The sequence below is a fragment of the Homarus americanus genome, unplaced genomic scaffold (assembly GCF_018991925.1).
Source record: "Homarus americanus isolate GMGI-L3 unplaced genomic scaffold, GMGI_Hamer_2.0 scaffold7626, whole genome shotgun sequence".
Classification (NCBI taxonomy): domain Eukaryota; kingdom Metazoa; phylum Arthropoda; class Malacostraca; order Decapoda; family Nephropidae; genus Homarus; species Homarus americanus.
The window spans coordinates 2,296,502-2,319,146 of record NW_024718273.1 but is presented as its reverse complement, the minus strand read 5'-3'; the positions used below and the strand labels follow the sequence as shown (position 1 = coordinate 2,319,146).

The 22,645-nt window shown below is 43.1% G+C and overlaps 1 protein-coding gene across 1 annotated transcript in view; it reads left to right on the top strand.

The window, feature by feature from the left end:
- The window catches only part of LOC121859369, a 532,182-nt gene that overhangs the window by 412,319 nt on the left and 97,218 nt on the right, over positions 1-22,645 (top strand). Inside the window, exons 70-72 of the mRNA XM_042356146.1 lie at positions 18,205-18,370; positions 21,568-21,743; positions 21,873-22,145. Coding sequence (XP_042212080.1) covers positions 18,205-18,370; positions 21,568-21,743; positions 21,873-22,145 — 615 coding nt within the window. The remainder of the gene's footprint in view (positions 1-18,204; positions 18,371-21,567; positions 21,744-21,872; positions 22,146-22,645) is intronic.

The following is a 22,645-nucleotide window of genomic DNA, read 5'->3' as shown; positions in this document are numbered from 1 at the left end:
ATGCCGTTGATGTCTGGGATCTCCATGGAGCTTTAGACGTTCCACCTTGCCCCCCCTCGAGCCAATTAGTTTCAAAGAACTTCTGGAGAACTAGGAGGTTTAATTTCTTGGGGCAGGTCGGCGTATCCGGACGTATCCGCGCCACGTTATCAAACTCGTAACCGTTCATGGTGAGAGAGGGTTAGAGAGTGACTGATGACTGGGAGATCACGGCGAGGTTGAGAGCTTATATAGCGGAGGTAGGCGTGGCTTGATAGCCGACTCCGCTTTGTTAGACCACAAGGCTTTGGCTGGGGAACTCGACAAGGGATTGGCTAGTCAGCGACAAACGGCAGTTGTAGTTGTAGGGGAAATATCCATTACAATACTCTCGCCAGTGCAGCAGACTTGTTGTCGGCAGGGTTGCATCCCACATGTAACACATAACGGGTGGGGGAGTGGATTAGCTGGCTGCTCCGGGGGACAACTCTGTCTAGAGACACGAGATCTGTGGGAGAAGCAGAGGGAGAAGGAGGGTTGTGGATAAGAGAAGGTTGTACAGGCGAGGAATGTGGTGCTTCTCTCGCGGTAACAGGGATGCCGGGTGGTGTATCTGGATCATTAGGGCCGGATGCAGGACCCTCAACGAGCAGGGTCACTGGTTGGGGTGTCTGGGTCCACATCAGGAGCAGGTACCTGAGGATGAGAAGAGGGTACCCAGAAATGTTGTGGGCGAGGTGGTGCAAGCGGCAATGGTGGGCAGACTGGCGAAGGAGGTGGGATAATTGAGGGCGATGGGAAGGCTGGCGGGGCAGTAGCCTTGAATGCAAAACTGCCTGTCGTAGTGTTTGTAGTAGGTCGTGACGGGCAGCAGGAGGAAGTGGTCAAGGTCAGCAGTAAGGCATGATGTGCTGCTTGATAGTGGCGGAGTAGGATGCTACCAATCTCTGTCGATGTCGCTTTGTCGTGTGGTTGCAGGGAGCCTCATTAGCATCTAGCGTTAGCACCAAAACGTTGATGGTACTAACAGGAGGTAGATACATGGGGCTGGGGGTGGCGTCTGAGGCAGGACAGGGGTGTTGGGAATGGTAGGACACAGGGCGTGGGGCAGGAACAGGAGCAGCTGCAGGCTTGGAGGAGCAGAGCTGCTCTAGGGTGTCCAACCTGCGGTGTAGGTACAGCAGTAGGTCTCGCATGTCTTGTGAAGTGTTGGTCGTCTGGGGAGCGCTGATCTGGTTGACGAGACCGGAGGAAAGTGAAAGTGTGGCCGCGGAGTTGTGCGCGGACGCATGGCGCACAGCAGTGTATTCATGGAATATACTCTGTCCGCCGTGGCTGCATAGACCACCGAGGTAGTATAGTCCAATACTGAGAGGACAAGACGAACTTCTGCAGGGAGCTTCTATGTGAAGCTGGTGCAGGATAGTGTCAGGAAGCCGTGTGTGTGGCGGGAGTTCAGTCTCCGCATCTCGTCCCCAGAGACGTGCAGGCGTTGAGTTGCTGAGGAGAGACAGGATATCTGTAGGAGACTGGTGTCGGGCCACTGGTATCGCCTCTTGAGAGCATCTCGTAGAGGGTTGGTAATGGTCTCTGAGACTTGCGTGGCGACTTCTGTGGGAAACAGACCAGGGCGACGTACTATTGTTTGTCTGAAGCTGTAGAGCCGATGAGAGCTGCCTCCGTGTGGATAAGCCAGTCTTCAATGTTGTGACTGAAGACTGGGAGAGTGATCATTTTCTCCTCCATCCTGTGTGAGTGCGATTCTCCGGGGGTCATCATTTGTGGGGTTTCGTGATGTTGTCTCTCACTCAGGATGGGTTGGAGAAAAGAAACTCACAATGCGTTTTCTGTATATATATTGTATTGGATGTACAGTGCAGTTTGGTGCTGGGAAGTTGCTGTGTGGTTAGAAGTGTGGAGTAGAAAGAGCTGGTTGGTGAAGAGCTTGCTCAGAGGAGGTGTTGCGTGTTGCGGGGCTTAGGTAGAAGAAGGGAGATCACGGCGAGGTTGAGAGCTTATAGACCACGAGACTTTGGCTGGGGAACTCGACAAGGGATCGGCTAGTCAGCGACAAACGGCAGTACCACTTACACAGATATATCAACAAACTCCGTTTCACACCTTGACGTGAAAATTAGGCTACGAGCTTATTTAAATTTTCTAAGGTTATCTTTAAGCGAAGGAGTGACTGAGCTCTCAAGAGCAAGAAATTAACTGATGTCAAATATTCAGACTGGCAGTACATTGTGGGCGGATCTTAGACATAAAGGTACAGGTCAAATTCTATCCATTAGATCTTGAAGATAAGACGACTGACACTTCCCTTCAGGAATATTAATTACTTTCTTAAATACAAAACTTATAACAAATTTCACTGTAATCATCAGATTCTCTGATGTTCACAGATCAAAAAGATATGATGACTTCAGTTTTGAATTATGATCCCCTAAGTTCACGAGAAACAATAGACTGACTACAGCTGGTGATTGGGTATTCAAAACATATCGTCTTAACACTATATACTCTACACCTAAAGATATATGATGCTTTCAACATATACTCAATACACTTTGAATGCTTTATCTCACTGTAGGCATATCTGACTTACGGCTACTCATTCACGTTATCTCTTAAATTTAAATTTACTTTGTAGAGAGGTTTCAGGAGGTTAAGAGAAAATGGATGGTACCTAACGCTAGAGAAAACACATCTCTTACTATGGGTAACTCATCAGTTTCTCTTGTTTTGTAGGCGGTGGAGCATAATATGAATAATTAAATGTTGAACAGACTAGCCATGCTATTGTAACTATGACAGAGATACTCAACCCACTCCTGTTCCTGTACATCCAAACCGTGGTGTGAAAAAATATGCTGAGCTTTCTATAATTTTTCATGTCAATGGTAAATGCTAGTTTGAATGTTTACACTCAACTACAAATGTTGTACACACACACACACACACACACACACACACACACACACACACACTCTCTCTCTCTCTCTCCATTCACACACAATGTTCTTTTGAGCTGTTTTATTGTACTAGTGTACTTGAATATTGAAAATTTTCCTATTAAATAAGAAATATGAATGAAGCATGTGTAATAATAATAATAATAATAATTAACGGTTTATTGAAAGAGCTTGGCAGCCAGAAGGCTGAAAATATACAGTTACATATTTGGGGAATGGGTTTCGAATTACAAATAATATACAAGTAACATAAGTGATACAAATAAGATATATAATAACTAGATAGGAGCTCAAACTACAATGCATTTCCACATAGTGACAGAGAGTAGTGTTTACTGGAGTGAATACACTGGTTTATACAGTTATTGATATTACAATGGTTGGGACTGGGCTGTTCTTATAAGATCAGTTCGGGCACGTATGGGCTGGATGTGGTTGTGGTGTCGAACAGCAATTCTCGGCTAGGGATCTCAGGTGGTAGTAGGAGCCGGTGTCGAGGATGGTAGAAGCTTCACCAAATTTGCAGATGAGGTCGTGGTGATGGTCAGTGAGAGTCGAAAAAGGAGAGCCTTGATATGTGGACTCAGAAGGGGAGAGAATAACACCCATGCCCTCTTTTGCACTTTTTCTAGGTGTTTCCGTTGTGTGGCATTTAGGAAGGAAGACCAGGTGGGGGAGGCATAGGTGAGCTTGGGAAGTATGAATGTTGTGTAAACACTGAGGAGCTCGGGTGCAGGAACTCTGAGGGACTTGAGTCGGCGGGAGGAGGTGGAGAGACGGAAACTGGAGGATTTGACAACTTCACTGACGTGGTTTCCAATTTAGTTTGTTGTCTATGGTGACGCCGAGGAGCTTCGTGGAATCTACAACCTGGAGTGTGTTCGGACCTAGAGTAATGGAAGGAGGTGGGACAATGTCGGGGGAGAGGTTGATGTGCATAACCATGGTCTTGGTATGGTTGATGGTGACATGGTTGTTGGTGGCCCAGTTTTGGAGATTGTTCAATAAATCCTGAAGGGCGGTATAGTTGGGAGCAGAATTGTTGACGCTGATCCCAATGGTGGAGTCGTCGACATATTTCCAGCGAGCAGGGATTTCTCTTAGGGCATCATTGATGAGCATAAGGAAGCAGAGTGGTCCCATCTTGGTGCCTTGGGGGACGACACAGGTGAGTGACTGAAAGGTGGAGACAGCCCCTCGGAAGCGTACAGCTTGGCGTTGGTCACTGAGGAAGTCTGTAAGCCATGGTATAAGACTTCTCCGAAGCCCGAGGTCAATAGCTTTGTTGATGATTATATTGTGGTCGACTAGGTCGAATGCTTTAGTGAAATCAATGAAGGCGACAGCTACAGACGTTTTTCGTTTCTCGAGATGGCGGTATATGTAATCGAGAAAGCTGACAAGACAGTGAGTGGTGGAGGAAGTTTTCATGTTGCCAAATTGCTGAGGGTCTACGACTCCTGCAATATCAGCATAAGCCCAGTCGAACACAAAACTTTCACAGATTAGGCTGGGTATTGGGATGATTGCAATAGGTCGTAGCTGATTTAAGGATTGTGGGCTGGTTGACTTGGGCACTGGTGATACATAAGAGGTCTCCAGTCAGCTGGGCATCTGGCTTGACTGAGAGAAGCATTGATGATGGAGCATAGGGGTTTAGCAAGCTCCAGGGAGAACTCCTTGAAGAGTTTCATTGGTAAGTCAATGGGGGTGGTAGAGCATTTTAACTTTAGTTTGTCCAGGCGTTTTGCTACTTCAAATTCTTCTACTAAGTCAGTGGGAAAGGGGGCTGGTAGGTAAGCAGGGAGAGTGGTTGTGTCAAGCCGGGGGAGCGTCTGGCATATAGTAGCGAAATGGTTATTTGATTGCTCAGCTGCGTCAATATTAGTGAGGTGGCTAAGGAAGGGGAGGGAGTGTGTCTTACTGTTTAGTCCACAGAGTTCTTTAAGCTACCATACCATTGACCGATGCTGGTCTGCTTCCAGGTGTTGTAATTTGCTGGGTAGTGGACTTCTTTTGCAGTGCGTATTTTCTGCGGATGACCTGGTTGGGTGAAGGGACCTGTAGCATGGATGTGGGTCATTGTGTGTGTGTGTGTGTGTGTGTGTGTGTGTGTGTGTGAACTTGGCATGTCTCCAAGTTAGATGTCTCTGTAGCTACATCCCCCTCCCCAGCCAGAGCTATGTTTGGGTCTTACTAGCATGTGGCAAGGGTGTAGCAGAGTTCCTCGGTCAGCGCCCCAACACGTGTGCCCCAAGACTATCAATAACTTGAGAGCACACTGGCAAGACTCTTTGAGGTAACGAATATGTGGCTGCCACACGAGTCGGTTCTTGAAGATAAAACCCAGGAAATGGGTCACTGTGATACACCGCACACGATGACCAAAGATCTGTAGATCGGGATCTGGGTGAACACCTTTAAGGTGACTGAAATGCATGGCAACTGTTTTCAAGGGATAACATCTGAAACCATGCTCTGTAGTCCAATGTAATACCTTGTCTATTGCAAGTTGCATGCAACGTTCAGCCACTGAAATGCGGGAAGCTGCATATGAAAGGCCAAGTTGTCTACATACAATGAGATAGATACACCACCTGGAACTGATGCTGCTATCCCATTTATTGCACTGAGAAACCCCGTCCTCCTGATATGTTTTTGGGGCTATGTGGACACTAAAAGTGTGATGTCCCCAAAAGTGATGTATTATTGATGGGTGTTTGTGTGTGATGTTGGAGTGTGTGGGTAGTGTTGGGGGTCTATGGATAGTTTTGGGGGTGTGTGGATTGTGTTGAAGCTGTGTGGTGGGTGTTGGAGGGTGTGTTTGTGTGATATTGGAGTGGGGTGAGTGGTATCATGAGTAGTGAAAGAGGCTGGGGCCAGTGGGAGGCGAACGTTTTTGGGGTGTGAGGGGGGAAGTCGCGTTGTCAGTTTTCTCTCTTTTACTTTACTTTTACTTTTATCCTCTTCACCAAAAGATCGGCTCGTTAGCCGCTTGGGCGATCGGTCACGTCTCTGTTACGCACTGTTGGCAAGTACTTGGCATGCACCGGCTCCTGAATGTACCTGAACCCGCTTCAGTGTTGGTCAAGTCCTGTCTTGAAAGAACTCACACTCGGTGCCGTCACAACACTTTCTGGTAGATTGTTCCAAGAGTTTACAACCCTCACTATGAAAAAGTTTGCCCTCACAGTTTTCTGAACTTGCGGCTTCTTCAATCTTGAGCTGTGACCCCTTGCGGGGCGAGCGTCCGCCAGCTCCAAGTAAGGACACTCGACTGAGTAGTGCCCCTTCAGATGCTTATACACCTCAGTTAAGTCACCCATTGCCCGTCTGTAGTATAAGCTAGGCAAGTTCAGGCGCTCCAATCTCTCAGGGTAGCTGAGGTGCCGAAGTGCAGGCACCAGTCTGGTGGCCCTCCTTTGAACATTTTCAACCAACTGACAGTCCCTAGCATATCTCGGGGACCAGACGGGGTGACAGTACTCCAAATGGGGAAGCTTGATTTATCTTCTTCTCGCAATGGCTTAAGAATTTCAGCTCATTGTCAACATACACACCTATGTCCTTCTCACATTCAGTCTCAACTAGTTCAGTTTCTTCATCCCATTGGGACATATGATACGCCTCCTTACCGTTGGTACGCCCCAGGTGCATCCTCTTACACTTCGTGACATTGAATCTCAGCAGCCATTTCCTCGACCATTCTTGAAGCTCAGAGATCATTTCTGCAGCTCTTCACAGTCTGCTTGGTTCTTGATTTACCGAAATAACTTGGCGTCATCGGCAAACATTTGTATGGAGGAGTGTACAACGTCAGGCATGTCATTTATGAAACAAACAAACAACAGCGGGCCCAATACACTGCCCTGTGGTATCCCACTTGTGACAGGTACGGATGATGATTTGGTGCCATTAATCACCACACACTGCTTGCGGTCATGTAGAAAGTCTTCTGACCACGCTAGGACATTTCCCCGAATTCCGTACCCTTCCAGTTTGATTTTCAGCCTTTTGTGGGTACACTGTCGAAAGCCTTGACAAAATCTAGGTAAATATTGTCGATATTACCACCCCGTTCCATAATATGCGTCCAAATATCCAATACCATGAGGAATTGTGTTAAGCAGGAGCGTCCCGCCATAAAACCGTGTTGGTAATCCCTTACAAGGTTGTTTCGTAGTAGATGTTCCATTGCGGCATCTCCGATAGTACTCACCGGTCTATAGTTGTTCGTGGAGTGACGATCGCCCTTCTTGAAGATAGGACTCACATAAACCACTTTCCATTCACTGGGGATCTTTTTTTCATCCAGGCATTTACAAAACAGAATCTTCAGGGGCTCGGCAAGCTCATTGCAGAACTCTCTTAGCACTCTAGGATGCACCCTGTCAGGGCCGGGACTCTTATGGACCTTTAGCCTGGACAGTTTAGTTCTAATACCCTCTTCTGTGAACACAATGTGGGTCATTGTGTCGAACCGTCTGTCCTCAAACGCAGGAAGGTTAATTGCATCCTCTTTTGAGAACACCGAGGAAAAGAAGCTGTTCAGTGCCTCAGCTTTATCCTGGTCAGAATCTGCGTAACTACCATCCTCAAGCCCCAGGTCTGATTTTCCTACTCACGTTTTTAATTTCGACTTTGCATAGCGGTAAAACGCCTTTGGGTTTGACTTGACCTAGCTTGCAACCAGCCTCTTGAACTTTATTTCAGCCCTTCTTCACTCGATCTTTGCTTGGTTTCTGGCTCTTGCATACACCCTCCTGTCCTGCTCATCGTTTGACCCAACCCATGTCTTGAATTTCTGGGTTTTCTTCTTAACTCTGTCGACCGCCGCGTGGTTCATGTATAGGGATTCCCTCATATTCCTAGAGGCACTGGGTTTGGTCTTGGGTATTGATCACTTTACTAGTTATGATATTCAGCGTAGTGCCTGCGTTCTTGTGCCTTAATGAGTCAGGCCAGTGGATATCCCTCATCTCTTCCCTCATCCCGTTGTATTATCCCTTGTAATATTTGCACCTTGGCCAGGCCCTATCCTGAACTAGGTAACAGTTAAATCTGAATGACCACACTATATGGTGCCAACTGGGGCAAGGTGTTCCAATTTGGCCACCATACCCTCCTCGTTTGTTATGATGAGGTCAAGTGGCTTGGGTGGTTGCTCCCCTCTGTAATGTGTCGGGTCTCTAACATGTTGGAACAGAAAATTATCTCTCAGAATTTTTACAAAAAGAGTAGCAGGGTTATTCAAGTCATTTGGGGTGAACTAGTTTCTCCAGTCGATGTCGCTATAGTTAAAGTCCCCCATGAGAAGGAGGTGGCTAGGGTTGATCATCGCCGCATTGTCTATTAAGGATCTTAAGTTCCTTTGATTTAGTGGGCCACAGTTTGGGGATCTGTAGATACACCCGACGATAAGTAAGTCCCTTCCCTTTAATTTTATTTTACACCACTTGGACTCTTCAAAAACATCCTCTCCCTGTACCCTCGCCTGGTAGGTTCTAAGGTCTTTCCTAGCATAGATAACCACACCCCCTCTTGCAAGTTTCTTGAGAAAGGTTCGTAAATGAGTCATATCCAGCAATATTGAACTCGCATTCCTCTGGGTAGATTCTCCTGTTCTTGTAAAACAGTTCTACAACTCCTACAATATCTGGTTGGTGTACTTTCAGTAGTGCTTCAAACTCCTCTCTCTTATCAAGGAACGTATCAGTATTTGTGTACATGACATTCAAGCCAGAATTTGTTCTCGGTAACGTCTCTGCTCTTAGTAGTAATCCCGCCCCTCCCCCCCCCTATTCTCAGAAGCTGCAGCATTTGCTAAGCACACTGTATTTTGCAGGGTGTGGTTAGAAATGTCATTGTTTACACGGCGCTCGCTTCCTCCTGTCCGGTAGGCGGAGCTGGTGCGGCCTACTGGGTGGGGGTTAGAGCGGGTGGAGGGTGCTCTGCTGCCCCCTGACCCTGTCTCGGCACACTTGCTTCCACTACCCTCCCCCTGAATATAACCCATGTACACCCGTCCCAGTTCCTCCTTGACTCCTCCCTCTTCTGCTTCAGGTCCTGCAGGAGCTTCTTGTGCTGTTCCCTCTGCATTACCGTACGATCTGGGTGAATGAATACACCCCGAGATGGCTCGCTCCTTGCTAAGTTTTTTGCCTGCCGAATAACCCGCCATTTTTCCTCCTCGCTCACTAGTGTGATCCTGGTGGCGGGGCTTATCCCCCTGTTTTTGTCCCAGTCTCCTCACATCCTGAGGGGTTGATGGCATCTTCAGAGCCTCTGTACAAACATTTTGAAACTGCATCTTATCGTGTTACCTTACTCTCAGTTCCCTCCGCCTAGCTCTCGGGGACTTCAAAAACTATTACATTGTTCCTGCGCTGGAAACGTTCCCGTTGTTCCTCCTCTACCCTAACAGTAGGTCCGTTAATTTTCATTTCTTCGACACACTTTTTCAGAGTCCCTAGCGCTGTAGAACCTGTTCTGATCCTGCATTACTCTCCGCCACCCCCTGTGGCCCTGCTAATGCCTCAGCATAACTCCTCTTAGCAACCACCTCCATTCTATCGGCTACTTCCTCAGGGATCTCTTTCCCAACTTGCCCTAGTTTGGCAACCAGCAGGGCTCCTGCTTCATCTATTTTCGTCCCTAGGGAATTCGTTCCCTTATGGCTTGCAATTGCCTCTTTCACCTTGACTATGCAGTCAGGGCAATACCAGCAACAGCCTTCATGCTTTACGGCAGTTAGAATCTTCCTAAACGTTGTACTAGTTAGGCCTGTACCCTCCATATCTGACGTCCCTCTGCAGTAATGACATATCATACTCATGGTTGTTGTTGTTGTTGTGAGGGGGGGGGGTGCAGACTGTGTATAGATCTACACCTATTTAAAAATAAAGAGAAAAAAGAAAGAACAGTACTTATCTGCTCTCTGCTGGATTTAATCACCTCCCCTGTTGCCTATAGAGTTGTCTTCTGCTATCACTGTGTACACTGTATCTCCCTGTGAATGGTGTATTATAGGCACAGTTTCAGTCCATGAGAAAGCAGACAAACAAAATAAAATTTAAAGTCTCTGTGGCACCTATAACACGACTTGGTTTCAGCTGGCAGTGGTGCCTCACCAGCTTGCTTGCCAATATGTATTCACTTTAAGTTATTTCCAGCCTCTTCCGCGGTCACTGATGACACTATGAACTGATTTACCTAAAATCACAGTACTACACTCCTTGGTTGACCTTTATCACAGCCGTGACCACAACTCCGTAAAAAAAAAAAAATAAAAGCTTTGTCATATGGCAGTGATTTTGCGCTTATAGGCCTCCTGACCTTGGCTGAACCTCCAACTCGGTGGAAATTGAGTTTTCAAAAATACAATGGCGTCTAGCATTTAAAATCCTACATCGATTTACCCTTTCACATCACTAAGACGATCTTGGTGATCTAATGTAATCACTGTCCAATTCCTGCCGCTCAACATCGAAGGCCCGAATGCCGAACACGCTTCGTTACAGAGACGCAACCTTCCCGCCCGCTTGGTGCTGAACTGACTTTCTACCTCTCGGCTCGCTTCCCTTCCTACCTCACTCTAGCATCTGCTAATTGTCATAGGGAGATGAATTTGATATCATACTAATAATCCTGAATAAATTATCTATGAGATGTTTCCAATAAGGTATCCTTAAACAAAATATTTTGACATGATATAATGACGGGAATTCAATTCTTTTATAAAAAAATAACTTATGAAACGTTGATACCAGAGTCAATAAAATCAGGTCTAATTAAGTTAGACAACCATTTTTTTTATTTATACTTTTTACTTTTATCCTCTTCACCACTGATCAGCTCGTTTGCCGCTTGGGCGATCGGTCACGTCTCTGTTATGCACAGTTGGCAAGTACTGGGCATGCACTGGCTCCTGAATGTATCTGAACCTGCTCCAGTGCTGGTCAAGTCTGGTCTTGAAAGAGCTCACACGAGGTGCCATCACCACACTCTCTGGCAGATTGTTCCAAGAGCTCCCAACTCTCACTCCGAAAAAGTTACCCCTCACAGTTATCCGGACGTGCGGCCTCTTTAGCCTTGAGCTGTGTCCCCTTGTGGGGCGAGCGTCAGCCAGTTCCAGGTAAGGGCACTCGACTGAGTAGTGCCCTCTGAGATGCTTGTACACCTCAATCAGATCTCCCCTTGCCCGTCTGTAGTACAAGCTAGGCAAGTTCAGGCGCTCCAATCTCTCCTGGTAGCTGAGGTGCTGCAGTGCAGGCATCAATCTGGTGGCCCTCCTTTGGACATTTTCAATCAGCTGACAGTCCCTAGGCGAGGAAGCAACTCACTCTTGAAGATCGTTACGAGGGACCAACCATCTAGATATCTGAACGACCTTCTTATAAGACCTAATAACTTAGTTGCCTGGTTTACCTTCTTCTCCCAATGGCCCGAGAACTTCAGTTCATTGTCAACGTACACACCTACTGGAGGTCATTTTCACATTCCGTCTCATTTAATGCGGTCTCTTTGTCCTATTGGCACATATGATACGCCTCCTTACCGTTGGTACGCCCCAGGTGCATCCTCTTACACTTCGTGACATTGAATCTCGGCAGCCATATCCTCGACCATTCTTGAAGCTCAGAGATCCTTCTGCAGCTCTTCACAGTCTGCTTGGTTCTTAATTTCCCCAAATAACTTGGCGTCGTCCGTAAACATATTGTATGGAGGTATGTATAGCTTCAGGCATGTCATTTATAAAGCAAACAAACAGCAGCGGGCCCAATACACTACCCTTTGGTACCCTACTTGTTACTGATACAGATAATGATTTTGTGTTGTTAACCACCACGCACTGCTTGCGGTCATGTAGAAAGCCCTCTACTCACGCCAGGACATTTCCCCCAAATCCCATACCCTTCCAGTTTAATTTTCAACCTTTCATGGGGTACACTGTCAAAAGCCTTGGCAAAATCTAGGTAAATATATCGATATTACCACCCTGATCTTGAATTTGGGTCCAAATATCCATTACCTTGAGCAGTTGTGTCAAGTAGGAGCGCCCGGCATAAAACCGTGTTGGCAATCACTTACGAGTTTGTTTCGTTGTAGATGTTCCATCATGGCATCTCTTGTAATGCTCTCAATTACTTTACATATTTTGCTTGTTAGGCTCACTGGTCTATGGTTATTCGTGAAGTGACGATCACCCTTCTTGAAGATAGAACTCACATAAGCCATTTTCACAATCACTGGGACTCTTTGTTCATCCAGGCATTTACTGAACAGGATCTTCAGGGGCTCAGCTAACTCGTTGCACAATTCCCTCAGCACTCTGGGATGCACCATGTCTGTTCCGGGACTCTTATGAACCTTAAGCTTTGACAGTCTATTTCTTATGATCGCTTCCGTGAACACAATGTGCGTCAGTGTTGTATTGTACAGCCTATCCTCAAACACAGGAAGATTGTTCGCAACCTCTCTTGTGAACACCGAGGAAAAGAAGCTGTTCAATGCCTCGGCTTTGTCCTGGTCAGACTCTGTGCACCTATGATCATCAAGTCTCAGTTCCGATACTCCTACTCGTGTATTTAATTTTGACTTTGCATAGCGGTAAAACGCCTTTGTGTTTGTCCTGATCTCGCTTGCAACCAGCCTCTGGAACACCTTTTCAGCCCTTCTACATTCTGCCTTTGCTTGGTTCCTGGCTCTTGCATACATTTTCTTGTCCAGCTAATCGTTCGACCTTACCCACGTCTTGAATTTCTTGGTTTTCTTAACTTTGTCGACTGCCTCTTGGTTCAAATAAAGCGGTCTCCTTGTATTTCTAGAGGCACGGGGAATGTTCTTGGGTATGTATTTCTCGATCAAATGATTTATTTTATTAGCTATGGTATTTAGTGTAGAGTCCTCGTTCTTATGCTTCAGTGAGTCAGGCCAGTGGACACCCCTCATCTCCTCCCTCACCTCGTCACAATTACCCTTGTGATATTTGCACCTTGGCCTGGTTATGCATCGAGTAACAATTAAACCTGAAAGACAGCATTACATGGTGACTGGTGCCAACTGGGGCTAGATGTTCCTGTTTGGCCATCATACCCTTCTTGTTTGTTATAAGAACATAAGAAAATAAGGAGTCTGCAATAGGCCGGTTGGCCTGTGCATGGCAGCTCCTGTCGAGAGTTACTACCACTCTCTATCATCCATGAATCTATCTAGCCTCCTTTTGAAACTTTCCAGAGTTCCCGCACTTACTACAAAGTTGCTAAGCTTGTTCCACTCGTCCACCACCCTATTTGTGAACCAGTTTCTTCCTATCTCCCTCCTAAACCTAAACTTGTCCAACTTGAATCCGTTGCTCCGAGTCCTATCCTGCTCGGATATTATAAGAACTTTATCTATATCCCCTTTATTGATTCCTTTCACCCACTTAAATACTTCTATCATATCTCCCCGCACTCTTCGTCTTTCTAGGGAATGCAAGTTAAGTTTCTTTAACCTATCCTGATATGGAAGGTTTCTAAGTCCCGGAATCATTTTTGTCATTCTTCGCTGCACCGACTCTAGTGAATTTATATCCATTCTATAATAGGGGTACCAGAACTGAACCGCATAATCGAGGTGCGGCCTGACTAGCGCAAGATATAGTTGCAATAAGACCTCTGCACTCTTGTTACTTACACTTCTAGATATAAAACCCAATACTCTGTTTGCCTTATGATGATGTCCATTGGTGTTTTCCACTGTTCACAGGAAAATTTCTTCGAGTCTAAATGACACATCTTGCAGGAGCTGTATTTATTTACGCAAGCACCACTGTACTGTACACATACAATATTGTTCACACTGTAAACAAAATACGTAATGTAAACTACTGTACTACTATACTTTATATTTTGTACTCACCAGCACCTGTCGTCTTGAGCCTAGAGTAGGCAGACACTGTTTACTCATCTGACTGTAATATGTAACTGTAATCAAGTTTTAACACTTGCGATGGAGGTTGGGTGGGAGCTTAGTGGGTCATATTACTGACCTGACCTGATGCAATATCAGGTCACCCGTTGTTGGGGTGGGGGATTAGTGGATCTCCTGACCTGAAGATGTCTTGAATAAAGACGAAAGGTAAGGTACTCCAGTGTTTTCCACTTACTGAATGTACAGTATCGTTTCCATAACTGTAATCACTTTTTACTTTTTTAACACTGCTTTAACACTGTATTCTTGGCTGATTTTGTTCTGGTACAGCGATGCACAACACAAATTCTACACGGAAACAGCAGCTAGTGAGGGAACAGCCTTTTACAATGGCAGCAGAATATGAACTAAGCAATCCAAACAGCTGGGTCACTCACGCTCCTGGCATGTGGGACTGTTTTTTTTTTTTACAGGGATTAACCCACCCAGGCACAGGTCACAGACCCACATCGGGGCCTGGGGTTGAAAATATAATACAGTAAAACCTCACTAAGGTGGACTAATGGGGGGGAAGGGGTGTCTGGGATATGAGATTGTCTGCCTTTGAGCAATTTTTTTCAATAAGATCGCCATTAAAAAAACGAGTACAACACTAATGTATCCAATTTTATTAAAGAAATACATGTTTTTAAATCAAAATTAATTAAAAAAAAAAGTAATGTGCCTGTACACAAAGTACTGTACACTTACTTTTAATTCACTTTAGTTCACCTTCTCACCACACATATGGATACCAAACACTGTTTTATGGGCCATGATTATTGTTTAATTTATAAGGAAAAAATATGAATGCTATTTCAGCCGACGGCAAATATACTAAATATATAAAAATGACAAATAATGATATAAAAAATATCAAAAATTCAGTGTGTGTATTTTCCTCCTGTAGCCATAGTTTTCTTAAAATAATATATACAGTACCAGGAAATGTGAGGAATAATGAAAATAATATCAATAAACAGGTTACAACATAAAATTCTGTATTGCTAAATCAATAAATATAAGCTAAATGAAAACTTAACACAGTTGCCATTTGCATACACTCCTTGCTTCACCATAGTAACGAAGACCAGCTGGGATGCCGATTTCCTAGAAACGCTCCCAGCCCCTACACTGGGTGACCGTCCTCCTCTCCCACACTGAGCCAGCTGATTCTCATGTGCAAAATAATGTATATTCCTTTAACGTGTTTGCCCTTACGACAATTATTTCTTTTACATTTTTCAATATGTATGTACGATGGTGTGTGCATGTAAAGTTACGTATTCTACCCAAAAATACAAGTTGAAGAACCACCATAACACGTCACAGCTTGGCCCAGAATCCTGGTGGTTACAGTGATAAGTCTAATCTGGCTTCACTGCCATAATAATAACAGTAAATCCAGTGAAATATGGTAGGGGACGAGGAGAGTTAGAACAGCAGACGACGAGCTAACTAGCTGTCACTCACTTACCTTACTTGCACCCATTGCCAGACATACGGATGAAATACGATGAAATATGTATGGGAAAAATACATATCTTGTAATCTTATTTGAAAATGGTGACAGGCACAGTGATAAACAAATTATATAAACCATGCATTTACCTACGATAACATAATAAGGAACATTGTATCATTACTAGAGTGAATGAAATAATATTCCCACAAACAACAATTGATAACTCTCAAGCACCTGTGTCCCACATGCTGATGCCTTGGTTCCTTGAATGAGAGATTTCCGAGTGACAAGACGACTTTCTCAAAGCCAGAAAAATATCCCCCATCCCGGGAATTTTTCAGATACCAGAAAAATTTTCTCGGAATTTCCAGAAAATGCACCTGAGTCTTATCTCTCAAACCTGGAAAAAAACCTCCCCCATCCCCGGAATTTTCCGGGCACTGGAAATTTTTTCTCAGAATTGTCCAGAAAATGTGTCCCTTGGAAAATCTTTCCCAAAGCTGATTCCAGCTTTGGGAAAGATTTTCTGAGAAAAAAAAATAATTCTGGCTATCAGAGAGTTCCAGTTAGAGTGATTCCAACTAATGGAGATATTACTGTAATATTGTCGAGCTTGAGCGATATTCGCCTTAGCAGGCATCTGCCTTAATGAGGTTTTGCTAAAACAATAATAATAATAATAATGATCCATAAATAAATACAAAAATTAAATAAAAAGATAAAGAGTGAAAAACAATATATGTATGTTGTGTTGTCAAAGTAAGAGAAACAATTGAGACCCTGCAATTCTATGTAAATGAGGCAGGTCAGATTAGCAAGATTAGCAACCTAGGACTTGGTCACAATTTTTGTGAGGTCATATGGCAGCAGGGTCTACCATTAGACAATACATTATGCTTCCAATATCTTCCCAGGCAGTAGTACCTCTGTGTTTGATAGCTGCCTACTACCTACTACTACCTACAGTTGAAGCATGATGCAACCTTTCGGAATGCCCTGGAAATTAATTCCCAGACCCAGAAATAAAAATTTGTTTTCAATTCCAGCTATAGGACCGTTCCAGTTATGAGGCATTCCGTTAGCTGGAGTCCCTTTCAACCAGAACTCTCCTATAGCAGGAATTGAAATTTTCTCCGAAATTCTTACCCAAAGATTCTGGCTCTGGAAACGATTTTCCGAGAGGCATATTTTCTGGAAATTTTTGAGAAAATTTTTTTCCATACCCACAAAATTCCAGGGATGTGGGATATGTTTTTTCCTGGGTTGAGAGATGAAAATCAGGTAGAGTTTCAGGAAATTCAGAGAATAATTATCTGGTACCTGGAAAATTACAGAAAATTCTGGGGATTGGTGATTTTTTCCAGCTTTGAGAGATGAAATAATGCATCATTATGGAAAATTTATGTACCTGGAAAAGTGCTGGGGATGGGGGGGATTTCTTTCTGGGTTCGAAAGATAATGTAATTATGCAATTTCTGGAACTTCCGAGAAAATTTTCACAGTACACAGAAAATTCCTGGGGTGAGGGATTTTTTCCAGCTTTAAGAGAGTCGACCTGTTACCCTGAAAACTCTCATTCCTGGTACTGCTTTGAACCAATTGTTCCGGCTAATGGCGATATTGCTATTACATGATTCAACCTTGAGTTTGAGAGTTCGACCATCTTGCATTCCGTGGGCTGCTGTCCTGTCCACTCGCACAGCCACATGGCAGGCAAGTCAGTTGTTCAGTCCACAGCCACACACACTTTAGTGTAATACAGTGGGGTCTCATCTTATGTGAGAATATCATACAGGTACACATCAGCATGTCGGAAATCCGTGCAAGAGATGCCATTTTACACTTAAAATCACTCACTAGACCTTTCCTCTTAAAATGACTTTGGGTAACAGGCACAGACTTCTGAATCTCCAGGTGGGTGGTGCAGACAGCAGACAATATTTTCTTCAAAATTTTGGCCTGCTGGTTCCCACTTCTTTTGCCCTGAGGCCCACGAGGGTTTCTTCTTGGTCAGCCATGGTAACATCCAGGTGGAAGGGATGGACAGGGTGAGGTACACGGCAAGAGGGTGTGAGCAAGAGTATGTAATGACGCCTGAGTCTAGGTGTTTAGATGGTCATAGTGGGTTAGCCAGTAAGAAGACGTGAATATGTCCAATATTTTTTTTTTTATAAATAGCAATCTATTTCTTTTGAAAATCTTAATAAATTATCCACAATTCCGTAAGAACGACAAAAATCCTGAACACAGACACATAACTGGGAAAGAGTTCAAATTGAGCAGTGCCATTGTTGTGGTGGTTGCTGGCAACTGAAGAGTTGAGCGGCCCTCCAATATATATATATTTTGTAATTTCGGTGAATTTCTTTTTTATATAAAGTTATTTTTATATTTTGAAAATGTACCCAATTTCCATAAGGGCGAATTATTTGGCCATATTACGAATTTTTGCTCAGTTTCAAAATTCCCTGAGGGCGAATTTCCGTAATCCGGGTTTCCGTAATGTAGGGTTGCCTGTATACATATGAAATGGTCCCTAATAGCCTCAGATAATGAGGAGTGTACTGTGCATCAAAAAATATGTGGTGTAATTTGCCAGCTGAAAACACACCCCTGCTAATTACATTAATTCTTATGGGGAAAATTGCTTTGATATTTGCCAATTCGTTATTTTCTATGACTTAGGAATGTATCCTTTACGATAACCGGGGTCTTCATGCACTAATATTGTCTTTACTTTTTATGTGTTGAGTTTTTAATCGATTATATTATATGTTGGTGCGCACATTCAGAATCAGTACTTTAGAGACATGAATACATACTTCATTCCAGGATCAACGAGTTGTTGTAACTCCCCTGTGTGCCTGTGTGTGCAAGCCGTGCCCCAAAGGAACCAAACTTTGTCCATCCAGCAACTACTGCCTAAATGAGTCTTCTTGGTGCAATGGTATTGAGGAATGTCCAGACGATGAACTAAACTGCCCAACAACCACTCCAGGTAAAACACTACTTGCTAACCTTAATGAAAGTATTTTTTTTCTCAAAATGAAAAATTTAAATGAGTGTCATACATTTTATTCTCTGTTAGGGTTTGATAGGCTAAGATAAACATTGTGGTATGGTGTAGAAAAAGGCATGGATGCACTTAACTTTTAGTCAATAATTTATTTAGTTTTTTTAAACCTGTACAATGCCTTGTTTCTGTTTTATTATTTAAGAATCACAATTCCATTGATTTCAAAGAAGTAACATCTTTCTCAAGTAAAACCATTGTGAGTGTACTGGATAGTTCATTCTCAGTACAGTATGTTAACCCGTTCACTATGGGCACGCCTTTTTTAATATTTTGTTTGGCTAACGCCAGATGATTTTATTCAGCTGAGAGGGGATCCTGTGCACAAGTGATTAAGGACCCTTTCTCTAGCACTACTATAGGTTTCACACATTGAATCCTGTTAATTCTTGAAGTTGTCTTAACTGAGTTCATTATATAGTATTTTTAAATTTTACTGAACTGAAACTGGGCAAATACTGTATACAGTAAACCATTGTTATTCGCAGGGGTTACGTTCCAAGGAACGTCATGAATAGGCAAAACCGCGAATAGCAACATCAGTATCCATCCTTCTGTAATAAACAGAATATATAGGAATTACAAATTAAGAATGACTAAGCTTCAAGTAACAGAATTGGCTAGACACAAATATACATAACATAACATAAGAAATAAAAGAGAACTTCAAGCAATATAATCTAGAACACTTAACCAACTAAGCATAACACATTAAGCAACTTTTACTTCCTTAGTGCACTACTGTATACCTATACCAAACAACCAACCAGCCGCGGCAGCACTCATCCCATTTTTTAACTTATCAAATAATAAAATTTTCTTTGTCAGGGTCATCACTGACTTCTGCCTTTTACATTTCACTCCACTAGCATCACTAGCACTGACACTAGGCAGTCTTTTAGGGACCATTTCACACATAAACACTGAAGTTTGAGAGTACAGTACAACATGAGATGCTGCTTGGGGCGTTACTCATTGTGCTGCGGGAAAAGGCTTTCAAACTAGCCACCATAGCCACCATCTGCTTACCGCAAATTGCAAACCCACGAATGGCAAGGGTCTACGGTATACAGTATTTTCTTGATTTAACGAACTAATTCGAGCCACCCCTGTATGTTAAAATGAAAGTTCTGCTAAATCGAACTCTCGGTCAACTAAGTACAGTATAATCTCGATCTGACGGAATCTGTTATAATGAACTCTTGATTTAGCGGAAGGCATTTTTTCCGTTATTTTTTGCTTGATTTAGTGAACTAGTTCGCTAAATGGATATTAATTCTGTTAATACGCTCACACCTACAGAGACATCTCGGACACATGATACAGTAAAACCTACTTTAGCTTATGGTGAATGTACTTAATGTATAAAAACGATAAATAATGATATAGCAAACACCATATAAGATGGACCCCTCATTTTAGCAGGGAGTATTTAGGAAACTGTTACCAGTAACATACTGTACTGTACTTGATAAAACCACACAGGAAAAGGGAAACACTGGAGCACCTTAGCTTTCGTCTTTATTCAAGACATCTTCAGAGGCAACTGAATTTACAGGGACTGAGAGAGGCTTATATACAATGAGTGACCGTACATAACATTAGGTCAGCTCAATAACATGGGATCCACTAATCATCTACCCTACATCCACCTCAAATGCTTTCAAAGCATTTTTAACCTTAGGCCAGTTATTATTCTTTAATTAATACCCGAACACCACAACCTCACACACACAACAACTAGAGTTTAAAGTCTTGTGTGAGGGAGGGAGGCAGGCAGGCAGGCAGGGAGGGAAGGAGGGAGGGAGGCAGTCGTAAATGTCCGCAAGTCGGAACACATACCCTATGTGCACTATATCATAGCCTAAGTCCTTTTTATACATCTCGAATCACTTAATTTAAGAGAAAAGAAGAAATTTAATGACAAAATACAGTAAAAAAAAGTAAAGATTAAAGCTTAACACTTACATTGAAACCTGGGACTGGTTTGCACGTAGAGATGGTCATTTGTAGGAGTGACAGAGGCTTTATTGGGATGGTTGAACTGAAACTTTTTTCTTCGCATAATAAATCTCTCTGTAGCATTGTAGACATTCAGTAATACAGTACCTTTAGGAATCATGGTGAATTTTGCTGTGTTTGTATCTTGCTTTTTAAATTTAAACAATCCTTCTTCAATAAGCCTGAAGCCATCTGCCATTTATTTTGTAATGAATCCCTTTGGTTCTGGAGTTTCAGCTTCCTCTACATTCCCTGACAAAATTTGCTTCTCAAGTTCAATTAGGTCCTCATTGCTTACTTCTTTAGCATGAAACTCAAGCAACTGTGTGACATCATCCTCATGAATATCAAGCAGGAGTTAGTTCCCAAGGTCTACCACTGTCTGTGTCACTTCCCCAAAATAATTTTCAGAGCCCCTGAAATCGTGGACAAGCTGTGGGCAGTGTTTTTTTCCAAACACCATTTGCCCTTACCTTGAACCGATTAAACCAGCCCCTACTAGCAACAAAATCTTCTCCATCCCTTTCACCACCACATTTAGTCTTTGAGTCAGCATGCAAGCTTCTCGCTTTTTCCTGAATCAGGGCTAGACTTAGAGGCAAATCCCCTTGATTTTGATCTTCCAGCCTTATCACTAACAATCTTTCCATTTTAATTAACTATCCACTTCTTTGTTTTGTTATCACAGTTGACTGCATTGGTATAGATCCTTTTACATATTCAAGAATTTTCTGTTTGTATTTCAAAATTGTTCTGACTCGTTGACCGACTGAAGCCCAATACTTTACCAATAACTGAGGGCATTTCGCCTTTTTCAGAATGTTTAATTACATCACCTTTCACTTTCACTGAAATTATTTTCCTTTTCTTGGATGCACTACTGTCACTTGCGTCAGGTTTGCATTTGGGAGCCATGATTAACCTTGTGAGACCTTGTTGATATCGGTGGGTGTTTGTAAGTCGGAGACCCCCTGTACAGTATTACATTACTGTACTGCATTTGCCATTTTTCATCATGGGTCTTTGTAATTTGCACTCGTCTCTTCATGTCAACTGAAAGTCTGTAACTCTTATCCTCAATGACCTAAATTTCTTATCGAATGATGCTATTTTTCATTCAGAAATTCCTGAGGTTTGCCCTACACCATACTGTCCTGATCACTGGGTGAAGAAAGTACGATCAACAAATGGTTTGTGTCCTGCCATCACTTGTGAACCACCAACAACTATGCCAACTTTGCACTGTCCTATCCCACTCTGTCCACCACGTTATGATATTGCACTGGCTACAAAGAAGGTTTGTAGTTAATATATATCAATCACATTCCAATTGCATTCCCTAGTTTTGGTGCTTTTTGTCATGAAACAGCAAATTTTTTTCTCATTTTATTGTCAATAAGATATCTAATTGATTTTTCCTGTATAGCTGGGTGATATGTGCCCCACATATGAGTGCATTCCTCCTATCACAACAATGGAGCCTCCTACCTGTCCTCCTCCAAACTGCCCCGAAGGTTATATTGTCCAGGAACCAGAGTACTCGTATGAGTTCTCACAACAGTCCTCGGATGATGTCTGTACCCAGTACCAATGTGTCATAGCAGCACCTCCTACTGCACCCTGCCCACCTCCCAGCTGCCCTCAAGGATATGATGTCTTCATTGCTGATTCCAAAGTACTTTTGGAATTATGTCCTACGGTAAATATTGAATACTGTAATGATGATTAAGGCTACTGTTTCTTTGTATGTCTCTTTATATCATATAATTTTTATTGCTTTACAGTCAGTTGTCTCTATGCATAACCTCTTCAAAATACTAAAATAAGCAAGGCTCACTCCTTTGTCAGAGTACACCATCTTCACAATAAATCTTCACTATGTACGATAATATTTTCTGTTTTTCTATTCAGTATATTTCTACTTGGCTCATTCACGTTCATTTTAGATTCATAATTTCCACAATAAATCTCTGTAAACATTATGATAGTACTCTTTTATTTTATTGATTTCTTTCTATAAAATGACTTTTGTCTGGTTAATTTTCCTATTGCTCATTCAGCTTATATTTAACTTCAGAATCACCCTACACTTAAACACTATTATTCTACAGCATATACTGTACCACAGGCTCACAGGCCACACTTGGCACATTCAGTTCTTACTTATAATGACTTTTACAAAAGGTTTGCCAGCTTCCT